The sequence below is a fragment of the Eretmochelys imbricata genome, chromosome 17, assembly GCF_965152235.1.
Source record: "Eretmochelys imbricata isolate rEreImb1 chromosome 17, rEreImb1.hap1, whole genome shotgun sequence".
Taxonomy (NCBI): Eukaryota; Metazoa; Chordata; order Testudines; family Cheloniidae; genus Eretmochelys; species Eretmochelys imbricata.
Genome location: NC_135588.1, coordinates 4,195,728 through 4,217,228, shown reverse-complemented (window position 1 = coordinate 4,217,228; position 21,501 = coordinate 4,195,728). Strand labels below are relative to the sequence as shown.

The 21,501-nt window shown below is 49.5% G+C and overlaps 1 protein-coding gene across 1 annotated transcript in view; it reads right to left on the bottom strand.

Moving 5' to 3' along the window:
• Window positions 1–17,327, bottom strand: part of NXN (nucleoredoxin) — a 101,163-nt gene extending 83,836 nt beyond the window's left edge. Inside the window, exon 1 of the mRNA XM_077836708.1 lies at window positions 17,010–17,327. Within this exon, the coding sequence (XP_077692834.1) occupies window positions 17,010–17,327 (318 nt within the window). The remainder of the gene's footprint in view (window positions 1–17,009) is intronic.
• Between the last annotated feature and the right edge of the window lie 4,174 nt (window positions 17,328–21,501).

Sequence of the window (21,501 nt, the reverse complement as noted above, 5' to 3'; positions counted from 1 at the left end):
TATGCACTCTTCCCAGGGTCACATAGATGTTTTCCGAGCTCTCCGGTAACCTTGCCCAATCACTCATTCCAGGCATTCATTCAGCTTTGGAGTGAGCACTTCAAGGTCTGTTCTGTCCTCAATTTGCTTTTCTGAGATTCCACTTATGCACTTCCATCCCCTCCTACTGCTGTAATTGGGCTGGAAACATAGTTTGTGGTCACTGCAGTTATTTTGGCCCATATCATCTACACGACATCATTTGGGGCTTTGGGTTTTCTTAATCAGCTCCTCTCCTCCTAAATTTACAATCTATGGTCCTTTTTAAAATGCACTCTTCTACAGCTCAGGCCGAGAGGCAGCAGCCTCTTGCATTCTGCTGTACTTCTTCAGGGGCTCTGGAGTGTTTGTTTTGAGACGAGGGCTGCAAACTGTATTCCCAGCAGGAGGTCAGACTAGAGCATTGCAAAATCTCAGCCTTTTGTCCTGATGCAATCAGAATGAGAACAAGTAATTCTGAGATCAGACCACAAACTCTCAACATCTTCAATTGGTTTCAACTGTTCACAGTGTTTTAATACAGACATGAAAGTATTCGGCAGTTACTTCTGCATCTTTTTAATCCTCTGTACTATACAGTAAGACATTACATTTCCTTAGGAAATCTCAGGCAGATCTCAGGAAGTGCAACTAGTTTATAGTTGGGCAAACACGCAGGGTATTCACACTGTACTGGGGGGTACATCCATATGCATTATTCATTAACCCCATTTCTCTGTCATTAGTGAATTTAGTATGTTTATGTCTATTTCTCCACCTCATCGGCTCATTTCTCAGCTTCACCATTGCCACACTGCTTTAGTTCCTCTGCTACTGTTTTAACTCTGCAACTGTGTTACCTGCCTCTAAAGTGTTTGGAGAGCCAGCTGGAAGATGTAGCACCAAAAGGAAGTTGTATTATAGGAAAGAGCGTGATATTCTTGGAGCATTAAGAAGAGTAAAGCTCCCCCCACTTTAGCACTCACCAAATGCCACTATCTGGTCTTGTTCTCTAATTCTGAATCAGGTTGTCCCTCGCCATGTTTTCCCATGCTCTTTGCAGATCTGGTTTCAGGACTTCTAATGTTCCCCACAGCACCAGTCACAAAAGCAGGCAAGGGATGCCCTGCACAAAAAACATCTAGCTAAGGAGGATTGCTGACACCAATACCTGCGCCTCATTTCCCAGGAGCTAAACAAACCAGAAGTGAAGGATAATGATGTAATTTTGGCTCTGAACTGGGAAGTCCCAGTCCAGAACTGGGAACTAAATCCAGATTCCCCAACAGAGTCTCTGTGTGATCTTGAGTCACTTAATTTCCCTGTATCAGTCTTGTCTATTTAAAATATAGGATTTTTGAGGTAGAGTTCTATTATCTGCAATGGCATGGCTTTGTTGTGTGACCTTGGGCACATTCCTTAGCTCTCTGCGCCTCAGGTTACTCCTCAGTGAAATGGCTGTAATAATACCTACCTCTCAGAAAGCTATGAGATGTTACTGAAGTTTGTACAGATCAGAGGTGCTCTGATTAAAGTAGTAGAAAACTTTAATGCTGGTTAATGCAATCTACTCCAAAAGAAAGAACTCAAGACAGACTATAGATACAAAAATAATAGTAATGATAATAATTTCAACTAGTTTTACAATATTTGAAATCACTCTACTTTGTCTACTTTCCAACCTAATTATTCTCCTGTTGAGATGGCATTAAGACAAAGACACCCACTGATGTAGAGAACAAACATTTCAATCAAAATTTCAAAGATCCATTCCATTGTGCTGTAATGTGTTATAGAACTGGTTAAAAAAGGCAAACTATAAAGTCTTAGTTATTCAATATTTAATCCAACCTAAAAGCTCAGCAGTCAGTTTGTTACCCACTGAAAGCAGGAGGTCTGAAATTATCCTTGGAGAGTTCAAAGCTGCAGTTAATTCAACATCTCTACTTTGTAAAGCATCAAAATCACAAATTCCCATAGCGTGTAAGCTTTTTAAAAGAATGACAAACCGTTAACTGCCAAATCAAAGCAGCAAACATAAATCCACACAGCTGACAGGAGACAAAGTTGCATTTTGAAGAGTAGTTAAAAATCACTTTGGAATATTTTCCTTGGAACTTTGGTCCAGAACAACATGTGGGTGTTAGGATGAGAGTATGGGGTTGTAGGGGAGAGAGAAAAAAAAAAAAAAGAGAGACAAAGAGAGAAAGAGAACATGTGTCTCACACACAAGAGAAGTTCTAACTATCCAAAATGCGTTGACAAGCGTTGGTCAAACACACTTTTGAATTCAGAGTTCAGCTGGCCACATCACATTTACCCTCTGAAAGCATTTCAGTTTGCCCATGTCTTTAGATTTCACATCAAAACTTTAGCAACGAGTAACAGATGAGTGTTATGCTGAAGCGGTCTTGATCTGGGGGGAAGAAAGGGGAAGGAGCTGTCCTGATCTGATCACACTAAAAAAATGCAGTATCTTCTGACTACACAGATTAAAACCATACCCCAGTTTCCATGCTGAGGACTTTGCTGAAAAACAAGAATGCAAAGTACAGAATTTCACCCAGATAAAACGCAAAAGAAGTGAAACCCTACCCAAACAGTGCTAGCTAACCTTACCATAGGCTGCTTTATAACATTAAAAGCCTGTTCAAGAGGAAGCATCAAAATACCGAACTGCAGAAAAATTCCTTGATTCTCTCATAACTGGTGTCTGCTAACAATGAAACACTTTGTGGGAGCTCTCTCAGTACTACAGATGATAATGTTAGATATTTGCCTCAAATGTTTAAAATAAGAGAAAATCTGCTGTATTTCATATTAAAATTGCTCAAAAACTTAGGGCTATGGTTTAAAAGTCACGACCCTAAGGCAATACAAAATGTATGCCAGCTTTCATCCCGAACGCCACAGAAGCCACAGGGTTCCATTACAGGACTTGATTGTGTGTAACAGTAGTTAAAGTTCCATTATTTTTTACCAGTTATGAACCAGAGAGCATGCTTATTATTTCATCATAGTATGGGGGGCTTTTAGATCGGGCCCTATATTCTCTGTGATAGCCTACTGGAGGAAAACAACGCAGTGCCAGCATGTAGGCAAGATATTTAAGGTACAGTTTTGCCTCTGGGTAGAAGAACTAAAGCAGCATATGGCTGGATATAGGGTGAAATCCTGGCCCCATTAAAGTCAGTATGGATTTTTGCTATTGATTTCAGTGGGACCCCGATTTCATCCATAGGCCCTTCTTCTGCAACCAAATCCATACTGGTGGACACTTGATAGGATTTAATTGCAGGAATAATTGCATGGGAATAAACTGTGATAAACCAATGCAATCTCAATAAAGTTGAAATCTTGAGATCTGCAAACTGAGAAAACCAAACAAAATCATCAACTTTGCATTTTTTAAAAATGTGTTTGTCATCTCCACATCTGGATTAAAATGTCACAATGAAAAACAGCACATAGGCATCTCTTGGCTGCCTTCATACATCACCCATTTCTCTGTTCAGAATCACGGAACAAAGCAACAACAACCACCTGCTGGTGCTGCTACCACCATGTCATTCACTGGGATGTCCTCATGCCAGGAAAGGAGCACTATTTTAAAATATACGTCTCCATGATCCAAAAATTTCACAGCCCCTCTGCCCCTCACCAAAAATACCAAGTCAGACAGCAGCTGAGAGTGACTGTGTGTGTGTGTGTGTGTGTGTGTGTGTGTGTGTGTGTGTGTGTGTGTGTGTGTGTGTGTGTGTGTGTGTTTTACTTTGAAACTCAAAAGCTGCTTACATGATTTACGAAATCTTTTGTTAAAGACAAATCCTACATCTGGACTGACCGCTTGCTCCCCAGGTCTCGGCCAGATGTGATTTCAAATGGCAAAGTTATAAGACGCTGAAAATCATGGTTTATACTGAAAACAGTTGTATTTTTCATAACTGTATAAACCTTGATTTAATTATTGTTTATAAAACTCCACCCTTTGTCTTGAGCCTGAAATCTGTCTCTACCACACGTGACTTCTAGCTTGCATATGACTGCTCACGCGCACACAACTGGGCACTCACTGGCTTGTTATGAGAGGGTGGCTCACTATTGCCAGGCTTTGCACACCAGTCACCTTATGAATCCTGAATCGTTGCAGCCATTTGTTATTGTAGGGTCTGTCATACGATGGATGGCCTTCTTGCACAGATTTTTTTTTTTTAAATTTGCTTTGAGAAGAAGGAAGAAAAAACCCACCTAAATAGTGAAAAGATATTTGTTGTAAAAGATGTTATGGAGCGAGATTTGCAAATGTGTAAGAGAAGTAGGTCACATTTCTTATCTACTGACCTCAACAAGAAAAGGAGTACTTGTGGCACCTTAGAGACTAACCAATTTATTTGAGCATAAGCTTTCGTGAGCTACAGCTCACATGCATTCGGTGCATCCGATGAAGTGAGCTGTAGCTCACGAAAGCTTATGCTCAAATAAATTGGTTAGTCTCTAAGGTGCCACAAGTACTCCTTTTCTTTTTGTGAATACAGACTAACACGGCTGTTACTCTGTGACCTCAACAGTGAGCCTCTATTAATATGCCATGGGTGGCGTCCCTAAAATGCAGCATGCATGTTCCGGAGTTATTGGCATATTACTGTTAGCCTTATTTTATCACTTCAGCCATGACAAAGAATAAGAATGAGTTCCTTTCCCTTGCCTTAGTGCACAAAAGTTTAAATTTATTTTCTTTAAAACAGAAAAGAGACTGTATTCTCTTGGCCACGGAGCACATTAAGAGAGGCCCCATTTTCATACTAACAGAAGAGAAAAATAAAACCCAGGCAAACAAGAGCCAATGCTCAGGACACTGTGTGCCCAAAGGGAGCATCTTTAATAATGTTTCATTTCTGTGTGTGTAAAGATTAAGCACTTCACTGAAGAGATTCCTCCTCGCCCAGCACCCACAACTCAATATTCAGATGACACCACATCAGTTGTCATTAAACACTTGAAGACGTTCCATTAGAACTAAGAGTTGTTTTTTAATTTCTTGTTTCTTAATTGAACACAGGTTAGGCCGGCACAACCCCCATGGAAAAATCTGGGTAAAGACACACATATATGGTATAAAGTGATCAGTAAGCAAAGCATGTAATTTACACCTCTTTCTTTAGCATCCAGTGGACATGCAAAAGAAGTGTAACTTGCAATCCAACAGTGCAAGAAAGGGGGGGATGTAGCAGGAAAAGCAAGTAAGGAGAAGGAACGATGAGGAACAGCCTCCCACCCAAAACACATTCATTTACATTCTCATTAGTTGTTTTTCCCACTACACACCCACTTCTTTCTACCCTTCAGCACCTAAGCTGCACGTTAAAGGGGGGGGGGTATATATTTACTCAATGGAGTACATGACCAACATTCTAAGAGGATTCTAGGTGGTGTGCTGTGACTCCACACCTCTCAGTCACCATCAGGTACTTCCTGAAAGGTGCTGAAACACGTGACCCCTACCTAGCTCCCTCTCCAGAGGGAACCCCTGACCCTCAGCCACTTCCTGCCTGCTAACACACCATGGCCCTTGCCATACCAGAATTCAGAATGGACTCTGCTGCTCCACCTAAAGAGGTGAGATTCTTGATATTGCAAGGGACATTAGCAATCAAGAGGACTTGCAGCCAGATGGAACAGGGAATAGACTGGAGAATCGCACCATCACCAGGAAAAGGCAGGTCTACATGATTGGGGACGCATTACTGAGAAGACTAGACAGGCCTGTAACAAGAGCTGATCCAGAGAACAGAAGGGTGTGCTGTCTGCCAGGTGCTAAGATACGGGATGTGGGGCTGAGGAGGGTCCTAACTGGACCGGGAAAGAATCCATTGATTATCCTTCATGTGGGAACAAATGATACGGCTAGATTCTTGCTGGAATGTATCAAGGGAGACTATGCCAGGCTGGGGAAGACGCTTAAGGAAATCGAGGCTCAGGTGATCTTCAGTGGGATACTGCCTGTTCCTACAGAAGGGCAACAAAGGTGTGACAACATGATGATGCTCAACAGATGGCTCAGGCAGTGGTGCTATAAGGAGGGCTTTGGGATGTATGGCCACCGGGAAGCATTCATGGACAGAGGACTGTTCTCTTGGGATGGACTTCACCTGAGTAAGGAGGGAAATAGACTTCTAGGATGGAGGCTGGAACAACTGATCAAGAGAGCTTTAAACTAGGAATTTGTGGGAGATGGTTGGGAGATGTCCAGGTAATCTCCACGCCAGATTTTCTCTTTGAGATGGAAGAAAACGAAATAAGAAAGGATACAGCTGTGGGTAGGAGAATGGACATAAGGCGGAAGGGCAGCATACATACCAATCTAATAGGTAATATTGGCAGTAGAATGTCTGTGCCCAATCAGGTAAAGAATGTGAGCGAAGCCACACAGCAAAAATGAAGATGTTTGTACACTAATGCGAGGAGCCTCGGCAACAAAATGGAGGAACTAGAGCTACTGGTGCAGGAAGTGAAACCAGATATTGTAGGGATAACAAAAACATGGTGGAATAGTAGTCATGACTGGAGTACAGGTATTGAAGGGTATGTGCTGTTTAGTAAAGACAGAAATAAAGACAAAGGTGGTGGAGTAGCATTGTATATCAATGACGAGGTAGACTGTAAAGAAATAAGAGGTGATGGAATGGATAGGACAGAGTCTGTCCGGGCAAAAATCACATTAGGGAAGAAAGCTACAAGAGCCTCCCCTGGGATAGTGCTTGGGGTGTGCTATAGACTGCCAGGGTCCAATTTGGATATGGATAGAGACCTCTTTAATGTTTTTAAAGTAGTAAATACTAATGAATTGTGTGATCATGGGAGACTAACTTCCCAGATATAGACTGGAGGACAAGGGCTAATAATAATAGGGCTCAGATTTTCCTGGATGTGATAGCTGATGGATTCCTTCACCAAGCAGTTGCTGAACCAACAAGAGGGGATGCCATTTTAGATTTGGTTTTGGTGAGCAGTGAGGACCTCATAGAAGAAATGGTTGTAGGGGACAACCTTGGTTTGAGTGACCACGTGCTAATTCAGTTCAAACTAAATGGAAGGATAAACAAAAATAGATCTGTGACTAGGGTTTTTGATTTCAAAAAGGCTAACTTTAAAAAATTAAGGAAATTAGTTAGGGAAGTGGATTGGACTGAAAAACTTGTGGATCTAAAGGCGGAGGAGGCCTAGAATTACTTCTAGTCAAAGTTGCAAAAACTATCAGAAGCCTGCATCCCAAAAAAGGGGAAAAAAATCATAGGCAGGAGTTGTAGACCAAGATGGATTAGCAATCATGTCAGAGAGGTGATTAAGAAAAAGCAGAAAGCCTACAAGGAGTGGAAGATGGGAGGGATTAGCAAGGAAAGCTACCTTACTGAGGTCAGAACATGTAGGGATAAAGTGAGAAAGGCCAAAAGCCATGTAAAGTTGGACCTTGCAAAGGGAATTACAAGCAATAGTAAAAGGTTCTATGCCATATAAATAAGAAGAAAACAAAGAAAGAAGTGGGACCACTTAACACTGAGGATGGAGTGGAGTTTAAGGATAATCTAGGCATAGCCCAATATCTAAACAAATACTTTGCCTCGGTCTTTAATGAGGAGTTTAGGAATAATGGTAGGACAACAAATGGGAATGAGGATATGGAGGTAGATATTACCACATCTGAGGTAGAAGCCAAACTCGAACAGCTTAATGGGACTAAATCTGGGGGCCCGGATAATCTTCATCCAAGAATATTAAAGGAACTGGCACATGAAATTGCAAGCCCATTAGCAAGAATTTTTAATCAGTCAGTCATACGGTACAACCCCTGAGTTTACAGAATTGCTAACATAGTTCCTATTTTTAAGGAAGGTAAAAAAAAGTTATCCGGGTAACTACAGGCCTGTTAGTTTGACATCTGTAGTATGCAAGGTCTTGGAAAAAATTTTGAAGGAGAAAGTAGTTAAGGACATTGAGGTCAATGGTAATTGGGACAAAATACAACATGGCTTTACAAAAGGTAGATCGTGTCAAACCAACCTGATCTCCTTCTTTGAGAAGGTAACAGATTTTTTAGACAAATGGAACTAAGTGGATCTAATTTACCTTGATTTCAGTAAGGCATTTGATATGGTTCCACATGGAGAATTATTAGCTAAATTGGAAAAGATGGAGATCAATATGAAAATTGAAAGGTGGATAAGAAACTGGTTAAAGGGGAGACTACAGCGGGTCACACTGAAAGGTGAACTGTCAGGCTGGAAGGAGGTTACTAGGGGAGTTCCTCAGGGATCGATTTTGGGACCAATCTTATTTAATCTTTTTATTACTGACCTTGTCACAAAAAGTGGGAATGTGCTAATAAAGTCTGCAGATGACACAAAGCTGGGAGGTACTGCCAATACAGAGAAGGACTGGGATATCATCCAGGAAGATCTGGACAACCTTGTAAACTGGAGTAATAGTAATAGGATGAAATTTAATAGTGAAATGTCAAGTGCAAGGTCATGCATTTAGGGATTAACAACAAGAATTTCTGTTATAAATTGGGGATGCATCACTTGGAAGTAACAGAGGAGGAGAAGGACCTTGGAGTACTGGTTGATCACAGGATGACTATGAGCTGCCAATGTGATATGACCGTGAAAAAAGCTAATGCAGTTTTGGGATGCAGCATGCAAGGTTTTTCCAGTAAAGATAAGGAGGTGTTCGTACCATTATACAAGGCACTGGTGAGACCTCATTTGGAATATTGTGTGCAGTTCTGGTCTCCCATGTTTAAGAAGGATGAATTCAAACTGGAACAGGTACAGAGAAGGCCTACTAAGATGATCCAAGGAATGGAAAACCTGTCTTATGACAGAAGACTCAAAGAGCTTGGCTTGTTTAGCCTAACCAAAAGAAGGCTGAAAGGAGATATGGTTGCTATCTATAAATATATCAGAGGGATAAATACCATGGAGGGAGAAGAATTATTTAAGCTCAGTACCAATGTGGACACAAGAACAAATGGATATAAACTGACCACCAGGAAGTTTAGACTTGAAATTAGATGAAGGTTTCTAACCATCAGAGGAGTGAAGTTCTAGAACAGCCTTCCAAGGGGAGCAGTGGGGGCAAAAGACATATCTGGCTTCAAGACTAAGCTTGATAAGTTTATGGAGGAGATGATATGATGGGAAAGCCTAATTTTGGCAATTAATTGATCTTCGACTATTAGCGGTAGATATGCCCAATGGCCTGTGATGGGATGATAGATAGGGAGGGATCTGAGTTACTACAGAGAATTCTTTCCTGCCTGTCTGGCTGGTGAGTCTTTCCCATATGCTCAGGGTTTAGCTGATCGCCATATTTGGGGTCGGGAAGGAATTTTCCCCCAAGGCAGATTGGCAGAGGCCTTGGGGGTTTTTCGCCTTCCTCTGCAGTGTGGGGCACAGGTCACTTGCTGGAGGATTCTCTGCACCTTGAAGTCTTTAAACCATGATCTGAGGACTTCAATAGCTCAGACATAAGTTAGGGGTTTATTACAGGAGTTGGTGGGTGAGATTCCGTGGCCTGCGTTGTGCAGGAGGTCAGATGAGATGATCATAATGGTCCCTTCTGATCTTAAAGTCTATGATTCTATGAAGGACAGGATGATGAAGGTGGAGTAGTTGGGAGGATGTTGTCCAGTCATGAGTGCACACTTACAGATGTACCCATGTGAGAAACATTTACATTACTGGAGGTTCTCAATGCCTTGTATGACAGTGGGAAATTAAGGCTGTTTGTAAATCAACTCTCCAAAACTCAGCAGCTGTTCATGCAAACAGATAACAGGGTGATGTTAAACCAAAACCCCTAAATAAAAACAAAGACACAGACCAATCTCTCTCTCCTATGTTCCACTCAGTAGCTCCAATCATTATCAGAAGGCAAATCAATTAGCAACAGCTGCCGACAGCTATCCAAAAGTTTAATTGAAGGATGTCTATTCAAAGTTAAAGACCCCAAATACACAAAGCACATAATGGTTTTATTCTTGAGCAAACCCACAATATCACATTCTATGGCTCAGAATCTAAAGGTCTTCCGATGTCTAGACGTTTGCTGATTTCCACTGCACCCTTACATTTCCTGCTTGAAAGACAATGATTGCTATATATTGATGTTCTCCAAATTCAGTTTGTTGCTGCAAGTAGCACCAAATGTTATATCCTTGGTAACTGCAGGATTAGCACTATTAACTTATTGTGGTAATAGAAGAAGAGTGCCTGGTATCCTAGATACAGCCATGCCACTGCTACCAATAACACAGGGTTGAGATTATGTCTTGATTTTGGGGGTGTAGGAATTCGAGTGCTGGGGGGAGTGAGGTTTTCAATATTTATTAATGATGTGTTAGAAATTTATGATGGGAGGAGCAATCTCTTCTGTGCACTCAACTTTTTTTAAGATGAGAGAAAATTCATTCACTGTCAAATATTTCAGCCATATTGTTCAGCTTTGTTTCTTTGGGGGATAAAGGGTTAGATAATGCATGTGCCACTATGTAACATCTGTACAAGACTGACTGGTATTAACCTGGTATTATTCCAGTTATCCCAAGGACAGGCAGCAATGGCTACTGTCGAGAAAAAAGAATCCAAAGCAATTTCTGGGTTCCGTTTAGAATGTTGCCAGAGGCACCCTCAGTAATTATGGCGATAGCTGCTCTAGAATAACCTTAGCAACATGGGGTGGAATATTCACGTAGCCACAGTTAAAATGGCTTGTTCCAGTTACAATTAATCCAGAAGTTTCACATAAGAACATAACTGACTTCAAAGGATTATAAATGTTACAGCTGGCAGCTGTAGGACTTCCTTGGTTTGATGAAACCTAGGACTTGGGAAATGCAAACCTAGGACTTGGGAGATGCAAATTCAAGTCCTGCTCCAATTCAAACTTTCCATGTGACCTTGGGCAACTCTCTCTGTGACTCAGTACCCTATCTGTAAAATGGAATAATGCTACTTCCCCACCAGGGCACTGTGATAACAACGTTAAAATGTTGTGAGGATTAAAGATTGTGTCGGTGCTCTGTTACAGGGGCTGGATAAGTACCCAAGACAGATAATTTGTTTAAATGTATAAGCGGTAAACATCCAGAACCATAGGTGTGTTTCACAGTCATTACCAACCACCCAACTTGGATGGATCAAAACACACACATTTAGCCCCATTTCTTTTCCTTATGAACTGTCCATTCTATGCAACAACCTGTCCTATGTGAGATCAGTCATATTGTCTGGCATACTGCACAAGTGCTATTTTATCCTTACAATCATTAGTTATTATTATTTTATAGCACACACAAATACACTAGACTCTTTACAGAAAAATAAAAATTCACCACTGGTTGCCGCCCCTTCATGTTTTTATGTTTCTTTTGTACTTAAAATCCAAAAAACAAAACCCCTTCAGCATTTTCCTTCCAACAACAATAACTTTAAAAAGAAAATTTGGCATCTTCTGTATCTCTGCCAAGCTCACTACAAGGCACAAGATTCTTCCAGCAAGCACATTCTAATTCCATACATATATAGGTCTAACACTGTTGGTTAATAGTCAACATGGATAGTGCTGATGAACACATCAGGTTCAGTACACATACCAAACAAGGTCTGATTCTGATCTCATTTAAATGTAAGAGTAAGATGAAACTTGGCATTGATCTTTTGAAATGTTTTAAAAAACCTCTTTTACCACAACTATTTTCTTCTCCCACTGAGCAATGATCAAAATGTAATGCTAATTACTATGCACATTTACATGGCACCCATCTCCGTAGCAATACTAGTACTGGTATAATGAGTCCACCCTGGGCGTTCAGAAAAGACCCCAGGGAATCTCTCTAATGAGCACGAAACCAGGACCCTAGATGTCCTATTATTATTATTTGTGAGCAGCTGAAGCTGTGTTACAGGCTTTATAGAACACGACACAGTCTCTGCCCCAAAGACCTTACAACCCTGGCAGTTGAGTCAACTACCCATGAAGAGGATAGACTCAGGTCTAAGGCACCAGACTGTGACTCAGAGGGTCCAGGTTCAACTCCCAGTTCTGCCACACATACTTGTATGACCTTCATCAAGTCACAATCTCTCTGTGCCTCCATTCCACATTTGTAAAATTATCTTTGTCTGCCAAGCCTATACAGCTGTCTTGTTCTGCATGTTCGTACAGCCTCTAGCACAATGGGCCCTTATCTCAGTTGGGGCTTCCAGATGTCACGGTACTATACATTTTCTAACAAAATTAGGGCCTGCAAGGTGCTGAACACATGCTAAGTGCCCTCAGCTCCCACTGATGTAGAATCGGGCCCTTGTAATAAATGATACTTATGAGAAAAGCAGAAAGTTTGTACTTTTCTGGATGAGTCATATCATTAAACCTACTATTTAAAAACCCACCAATTAGACCAGGAAACTTCTAACCATCTGAACTAGAGGTTATAAATCTGCTGTTTAGAAATTTTATATCCTATCATAATTGCCCTTATAACTTACAAGTACATTCTCCGTTAGCCATAGCTTAAACTTTCTCCAACGCTACATCACATCTGTTTAGTTTTGAAAATATACAGCACAAGCTTCAATTACTTTACATGCCACACAAAGACAAGCCAGAATAGCTCAGGGATTCTTGGGGTAAGATTTTCATATCCAGTAATCTTTTTATTTAATGTTTTCTCACAATCTAAGAGATGGGAGGTCAAGTCAATGCCACCTCCCACTTTTACAGCTCCCCCAAAACCTAAATATATTAAAGGGGAATTGTTTTTTGTTTTTGTTTTTTTAAAAGAAAATATGCCAGATGTAATTCCCACCAGCTAAAAATTCTGTTTTCTGTAGGGAAATGCCAGCTACTAATTGGAACCATCTTCCTCTCATGCACCAATAGGAAGAGGAGCTGCAAACTGCCTGGAAAAGCTGATGCTAGAGAAAACTTTTCAAAAATTGGAATGGGAATTGGAACTTCAATTTCTCTAAAGGATGAAGTTGCCCTCCCACTCCATCTTGTTAAAGAAGGCCCTGATCCTGCACGTGCGCGCACACACACAGGCTTAGCTTTAAGCACAGGTAGTTCCCCTGACTTTGACGTGCAAGAACTGGGGACTTCAATGGGACTACTCAGTCATCAAGTTAAGCCTGTTGTCTATCCATTTGCTGGATCAGGACCTTAGTGACAAGTTCGACAGCAGATGAGCACAAACCAAAATTCTAGGTCCCAACACGCATAAAATTATATTTGGGAAGAGGGCATCAGACTTGCAACCCAGATTCCACTGGACTTTCTCCTTACAATGAAACTTTCACCTAAAGAACAGAGAAGACTCCAGACAGCGTGGAATTCAGAGACCCTTAGCGGAGATAGGAGAAGGCTGTTTAGTCCCAGGTGCATGGTGACAGAGGGCTCCTGAATCCAAACACTGAACTTCAACCCTGGAGCCAAACACCTTTAAGAGATTTGAAATCTGGTCTGAGCTGCAAGGCATCCAATCTAATCTGGAATTTATAGGTAAGAATTTTAATCAAAGCCCAGATGGAAATTTTCAATTGGGAACCCGCTCCCACTCCAAAGTGCACAAACTTATTATTTTCTTCTGTAAAGAGTACACAACCACTGGTGTAGAGGAGCCTCTCATCACAGGGCACAAAAATAACCATAACTTTCAGATACTCAGGTGTAGTTATAGTCTAAAAAGATGCCTAAAAATGATACTGCAGGGCTCCTTATTCATTTGCTCTCAATGAATTTCAGAGCATAATATTTTTAGCTTTGTAAAGAGCAAATTTTCTTATCTGACAGTGCTGCATACTCAAACCAGAATCTTCAAATCCAGTCTTGGCCATACTGCCTCTCACAAACTCCAGCCTCTGGGTTTGTCAGTGTCTTATTTTCTGATCTTTGTCTGTCTTTTAGATTAAACTGCTCGGGATAGGGACTGTCTGCATCTTGTACAGCATCAAGTATTTCATCTGCACTTAAATAAACAGTGGTAATTACTATCATCATTTGAATCCAGCTGATGTTTTTGTTGATAATTCATAATTCAGGATAGAATCCCGCTCACATCCCTGGAGCTGAATTGGCTTTATAAAGCTAACAATAACCAAGGGCCCAGTCCTGCAATCAGATCCCTTAAACCTGTACAGATCCCCAGTGAAGTCAATTTACCCCACAGAGGTAACACTGTTTGCCCATGTGCCTCAAATTCCAGGTCTGGGGCCTGGATTTTTAACACTAAATTGTATCTGCTCACTTCACTGTCAAACACACCCAGGAACTAAGATGTTTATCAAGAAAATACCATTTTTATATAATGACTTTTCTAACTGCAAACACTCGAATCATAATTCCTTCCCTTTCCCCTTCCCACACCACATATGAAAAGTTTACTTTTTGCTTATATATGAAAAACATAAACAGCCTCAATTCTGTGCAAGCAAAGATTCTGTCCCACTCCCCTAATGAAGGGCAGTGGATTTTATTTTTTCACATTTATGCAATTTGATAAAATGCTATTTACACATTCCTCCTAGATATGGCTTATAAATTGACATCTGATTTAAACACAGCAAAATCAGCAGCAGGCCTTGGTATTAAAAAACATAACATTCCTTTTATAAACACCATCTAACCTTGACTTATTTCTTCTAGAAGGATCATAAAAGCCATCACAAACCAACCACCATCAGTACTTTGAAACTGTGAAATATTATACACATACATTAGTAATTCCCACATATCAACGACTTATCCAAGGCCTTCTCTACACACAAACATGCATCAATTTAGTTAAACCAGTGCAATCTCTTGTGTGGACATTCTTATCTCAGGTTAGCTGAGACCGGTTTCTAATCCACTTCAGCTAAGGCAAAATAAGTCTGGTTTAAACTAAACCAAGAGTATCCACATAGCCTCTGGCATCAGTTTAGCTAGTTTGAAATCATATCTTAAACTGGTATGACTGTGTATCAACAAGCCCAGAGTCTGAAGAGCAACCCTGTGCCAAAGTGATGGGCAATTTTAAGTATTGTCTAACCTTACAAATAACTCATTCAGATGAGAAAAGGAGTACTTGTGGCACCTTAGAGACTAACCAATTTATTTGAGCATAAGCTTTCGTGAGCTACAGCTCACTTCATCGGATGCACCGATGTAGCTCACAAAAGCTTATGCTCAAATAAAGACTAACACAGTTGTTACTCTGAAACCTGTCATTCAGATGATTACTCTAGGGTCACAACTATGAGCGTGTCAACCAGTTTTACTGACTAAACGTTTAGGACAATTTGTCTGCAGCCACAAATTCAAACCCTACAAACTGGGAGTTTAATAAATGCTATTTTACACTTCAGATGTGTTTCTCATCCACTAAATGCTGTGGGATGTTCTACTGACCATACCGAAATCGTATGCTATGTTCTACAGCACAGTGATTTTCCAGCATTAAAACGGTAGGGATGCAAAACTGAATGCATCCACTGAATGTATTTGATGAAGTGAGCTGTAGCTCATGAAAGCTTATGCTCAAATAAATTTGTTAGTCTCTAAGGTGCCACAAGTACTCCTTTTCTTTTTGTGAAAACATTAACTGTGGTTTTATATGCGAGTTTCATTTTCCTCTAACAAGAGGGGCTTTTGAGGGATGCGCCAGTGTGTGGGTCACCTCCCTGGCACTGAAATCACTCCGTCACCCTACCCTCCTCCTGCCACATCTCGGTACAAAGGGAAACAAAGAAGCGATCCCTTCCTCCCTTCCTGAAAGCCCACATAGGTAGACGTGAAGCTTAAAGCAGGCAACTCCCATAGACCATTATGGTGGTGTCACATTTGCAACTGACCCTAAAGCAGATGCAGCCAAAACTAGGAGCGCTCTTGGTACGAGTGCCCAGCCCCACAGCAGTTCCCCGCAAGCGGCCCATCCACGTCTGAAGTGAACCAGGAAAGGCAGAGACTTCTTTTCTCCCCCAGAGCCAGCTGCACCCCGGGGCATGCCAGGGCCCAGGGCCGGCTCTCAGCTCCCATGCAGGGGGTTGCCCGGACTGCACCCCGGAGAGGGGGACCAGGACAGGGCACCTGCTCGCAGGATGCTGCAGCCCCACCTGGACAGGGCTCTGCTGCGGGGTCCCCAGCCGCGGGGGCCGGCCGGCTCGCAAAATGGGGACCCCAAAGAGCGGCTGCCGCCGGGCCAGGGGGCAGGGCCGCAGGAGTCCCCTCAGGGCAGCACAAGAGCCCCACGGAGACCCGGCTCCCGCCAGAGCTCAGGCCGCAGCCCCCGCTGGGAGCTGGCTGCTCTCCCCCGGGGCTGCTCCCCGACAGGCGGCGCCGGCCCCGACTCCCCTCGCCCCAGCCCCCTTCCCCTGGCGGCCGCCGCCCCGGGGTCCGTGGGCCTCTGCGCCCCCCGGCCGGTGCTCGGTGTCCCCTCACGGTCCCCCGGCCGGTGCCCTGCCCCCCCACGCCTCAGGGTCCCCCCCAATGCCCGGTCCCCCCCTCGCCTCAGCCCCCTCCCCCCCCGGCCCGGCCGGGGCCCGGTCCCCCCCTCGCCTCAGCCCCCTACCCCCCCGGCCCGGCCGGGGCCCGGTCCCCCCCTCGCCTCAGCCCCCTCCCCCCCCGGCCCGGCCGGGGCCCGGTCCCCCCCTCGCCTCAGCCCCCTCCCCCCCCGGCCCGGCCGGGGCCCGGTCCCCCCCTCGCCTCAGCCCCCTCCCCCCCCGGCCCGGCCGGGGCCCGGTCCCCCCCTCGCCTCAACCCCCTCCCCCTCCGGCCCGGCCGGTGCCCGGTCCCCCCCTCGCCTCAGCCCCCTCCCCCCCCGGCCCGGCCGGGGCCCGGTCCCCCCCTCGCCTCAACCCCCTCCCCCCCCGGCCCGGCCGGTGCCCGGTCCCCCCCTCGCCTCAGCCCCCCCCGGCCCGGCCGGTGCCCGGTCCGGCTCGCCCGGGCGCTCTCACCTTGCGGCGCTTGTCGGCGAAGGGCAGCGCCAGCCAGGGCATGGCCCGCACGGCCTCCTGCCACTGCTGCTGCTCCTGCTCCGCCGACACGAAGACGATCTCGAGCCGCTGCGCCCCGGCCGCCGCCGCCTCCCCCCTGAAGCGCCCGTAGAAGGCGGCCAGGCTGGCGCCGACCTGCGCGCAAGGGCCGCTCAGGCTGCAGCCGAAGTAGAGCCCGACCAGCGAGACCCCGCGGGCGGCTAGCGCCGCTACCGCCACCTCCTCCCCGTCCGGGGCCACCAGCACCTCGCCCAGCACCTCCGCCAGCGCGCCCGCCATGCCCCCCGCGCCGCCGGCCGCCTCCGCGCCGCCAGCCCCGAGCGAGCCGCAGCCAGCGCCGGCAGAGCCGAGCCCTGCTCTGCGCCCGGCCTGCCCGCCAGGGGGCGCTGCCGCGCAGCGCTGCCCGCCGCCGCCGGACGGCCGAGACCGCGGCCCCTGGAGGCTGGAGGGGCCGCTGGCCGCCCGCCCCCGGAGCCTGCCGGTCACGGCCCCCAAATCCGCCACCCCGATCCTGCAGCTGGAGAGCAAACGCACCCACCCCCCAGGATCCCGCCAGCCGCAACCCCCCCGACCTAACCCCCGATCCTGCAGCTGGAGAGCAAACGCACCCACCCCCCAGGATCCCGCCAGCCGCAACCCCCCCGACCTAACCCCCGATCCTGCAGCTGGGGAGCAAACGCACCCACCCCCGAGGCTCCCGCCAGCCGCAACCCCCCCGACCTACCCCCGATCCTGCAGCTGGAGAGCAAACGCACCCACCCCCCAGGATCCCGCCAGCCGCACCCCCCCCCCCGACCTACCCCCGATCCTGCAGCTGGAGAGCAAACGCACCCACCCCCCAGGATCCCGCCAGCCGCACCCCCCCCCCCGACCTACCCCCGATCCTGCAGCTGGAGAGCAAACGCACCCATCCCCCGAGGATCCCGCCAGCCGCAGCCCCCCCGACCTACCCCCGATCCTGCAGCTGGAGAGCAAACGCACCCACCCCCCAGGATCCCGCCAGCCGCACCCCCCCCCCCCGACCTACCCCCGATCCTGCAGCTGGAGAGCAAACGCACCCACCCCCAGGCTCCCGCCAGCCGCACCGCCCCCCGACCTATCCCCTGATCCTGCAGCTGGAGAGCAAACGCACCCACCCCCCAGGATCCCGCCAGCCGCACCCCCCCCCCCGACCTACCCCCGATCCTGCAGCTGGAGAGCAAACGCACCCATCCCCCCAGGATCCCGCCAGCCGCAGCCCACCCCGACCTACCCCCTGATCCTGCAGCTGGAGAGCAAACGCACCCACCCCCGAGGCTCCCGCCAGCCGCAGCCCCCCCGACCTACCCCCTGATCCTGCAGCTGGGGAGCAAACGCACCCACCCCCCAGGCTCCCGCCAGCCGCAGCCCACCCCCGACCTATCCCCTGATCCTGCAGCTGGAGAGCAAACGCACCCACCCCCCAGGATCCCGCCAGCCGCAACCCCCCCGACCTACCCCCGATCCTGCAGCTGGAGAGCAAACGCACCCATCCCCCCAGGATCCCGCCAGCCGCAGCCCACCCCGACCTACCCCCTGATCCTGCAGCTGGAGAGCAAACGCACCCACCCCCCAGGCTCCCGCCAGCCGCAGCCCCCCCGACCTACCCCCTGATCCTGCAGCTGGGGAGCAAACGCACCCACCCCCCAGGCTCCCGCCAGCCGCAGCCCACCCCCCCGACCTACCCCCTGATCCTGCAGCTGGAGAACAAACGCACCCACCCCCAGGCTCCCGCCAGCCGCACCCCCCCCCGACCTACCCCCTGATCCTGCAGCTGGAGAGCAAACGCACCCACCCCCCAGGATCCCGCCAGCCGCAACCCCCCCGACCTACCCCCGATCCTGCAGCTGGAGAGCAAACGCACCCACCCCCAGGCTCCCGCCAGCCGCAACCCACCCCCGCGACCTAACCCCTGATCCTGCAGCTGGAGAGCAAACGCACCCACCCCCCAGGCTCCCGCCAGCCGCAGCCCACCCCGACCTACCCCCTGATCCTGCAGCTGGAGAGCAAACGCACCCACCCCCGAGGCTCCCGCCAGCCGCAGCCCCCCCGACCTACCCCCTGATCCTGCAGCTGGGGAGCAAACGCACCCACCCCCCAGGCTCCCGCCAGCCGCAGCCCACCCTGCCGACCTACCCCCTGATCCTGCAGCTGGAGAACAAACGCACCCACCCCCAGGCTCCCGCCAGCCACAGCCCACCCCCCCGACCTACCCCCTGATCCTGCAGCTGGAGAGCAAACGCACCCATCCCCCAGGATCCCGCCAGCCGCAACCCCTCCGACCTACCCCCGATCCTGCAGCTGGAGAGCAAACGCACCCACCCCCCAGGCTCCCGCCAGCCGCACCCCCCCCCCCCGACCTACCCCCGATCCTGCAGCTGGAGAGCAAATGCACCCACCCCCCAGGCTCCCGCCAGCAGCAACCCCCCCGACCTAACCCCTGATCCTGCAGCTGGAGAGCAAACGCACCCACCCCCCAGGATCCCGCCAGCCGCAACCCCCCCCCGACCTACCCCCGATCCTGCAGCTGGAGAGCAAACGCACCCACCCCCGAGGCTCCCGCCAGCCGCAACCCCCCCGACCTACCCCCTGATCCTGCAGCTGGAGAACAAACGCACCCACCCCCAGGCTCCCGCCAGCCGCACCGCCCCCCGACCTATCCCCTGATCCTGCAGCTGGAGAGCAAACGCACCCACCCCCCAGGATCCCGCCAGCCGCACCCCCCCCCCCGACCTACCCCCGATCCTGCAGCTGGAGAGCAAACGCACCCATCCCCCCAGGATCCCGCCAGCCGCAGCCCACCCCGACCTACCCCCTGATCCTGCAGCTGGAGAGCAAACGCACCCACCCCCGAGGCTCCCGCCAGCCGCAGCCCCCCCGACCTACCCCCTGATCCTGCAGCTGGGGAGCAAACGCACCCACCCCCCAGGCTCCCGCCAGCCGCAGCCCACCCCCGACCTATCCCCTGATCCTGCAGCTGGAGAGCAAACGCACCCACCCCCCAGGATCCCGCCAGCCGCAACCCCCCCGACCTACCCCCGATCCTGCAGCTGGAGAGCAAACGCACCCATCCCCCCAGGATCCCGCCAGCCGCAGCCCACCCCGACCTACCCCCTGATCCTGCAGCTGGAGAGCAAACGCACCCACCCCCCAGGCTCCCGCCAGCCGCAGCCCCCCCGACCTACCCCCTGATCCTGCAGCTGGGGAGCAAACGCACCCACCCCCCAGGCTCCCGCCAGCCGCAGCCCACCCCCCCGACCTACCCCCTGATCCTGCAGCTGGAGAACAAACGCACCCACCCCCAGGCTCCCGCCAGCCGCACCCCCCCCCGACCTACCCCCTGATCCTGCAGCTGGAGAGCAAACGCACCCACCCCCCAGGATCCCGCCAGCCGCAACCCCCCCGACCTACCCCCGATCCTGCAGCTGGAGAGCAAACGCACCCACCCCCAGGCTCCCGCCAGCCGCAACCCACCCCCGCGACCTAACCCCTGATCCTGCAGCTGGAGAGCAAACGCACCCACCCCCCAGGCTCCCGCCAGCCGCAGCCCACCCCGACCTACCCCCTGATCCTGCAGCTGGAGAGCAAACGCACCCACCCCCGAGGCTCCCGCCAGCCGCAGCCCCCCCGACCTACCCCCTGATCCTGCAGCTGGGGAGCAAACGCACCCACCCCCCAGGCTCCCGCCAGCCGCAGCCCACCCCGCCGACCTACCCCCTGATCCTGCAGCTGGAGAACAAACGCACCCACCCCCAGGCTCCCGCCAGCCACAGCCCACCCCCCCGACCTACCCCCTGATCCTGCAGCTGGAGAGCAAACGCACCCATCCCCCAGGATCCCGCCAGCCGCAACCCCTCCGACCTACCCCCGATCCTGCAGCTGGAGAGCAAACGCACCCACCCCCCAGGCTCCCGCCAGCCGCACCCCCCCCCCCCCCGACCTACCCCCGATCCTGCAGCTGGAGAGCAAATGCACCCACCCCCCAGGCTCCCGCCAGCAGCAACCCCCCCGACCTAACCCCTGATCCTGCAGCTGGAGAGCAAACGCACCCACCCCCCAGGATCCCGCCAGCCGCAACCCCCCCCCGACCTACCCCCGATCCTGCAGCTGGAGAGCAAACGCACCCACCCCCGAGGCTCCCGCCAGCCGCAACCCCCCCGACCTACCCCCTGATCCTGCAGCTGGAGAGCAAACGCACCCACCCCCCCCAGGATCCCGCCAGCCGCAACCCCCCCCCGACCTACCCCCGATCCTGCAGCTGGAGAGCAAACGCATCCACCCCCCAGGCTCCCGCCAGCCGCAGTCCCCCCCCTCGACCTACCCCCGATCCTGCAGCTGGGGAGCAAACGCACCCACCCTCCAGGCTCCCGCCAGCCGCAGCCCCCCCACCACCTATCCCCTGATCCTGCAGCTGGAGAGCAAACGCACCAACCCC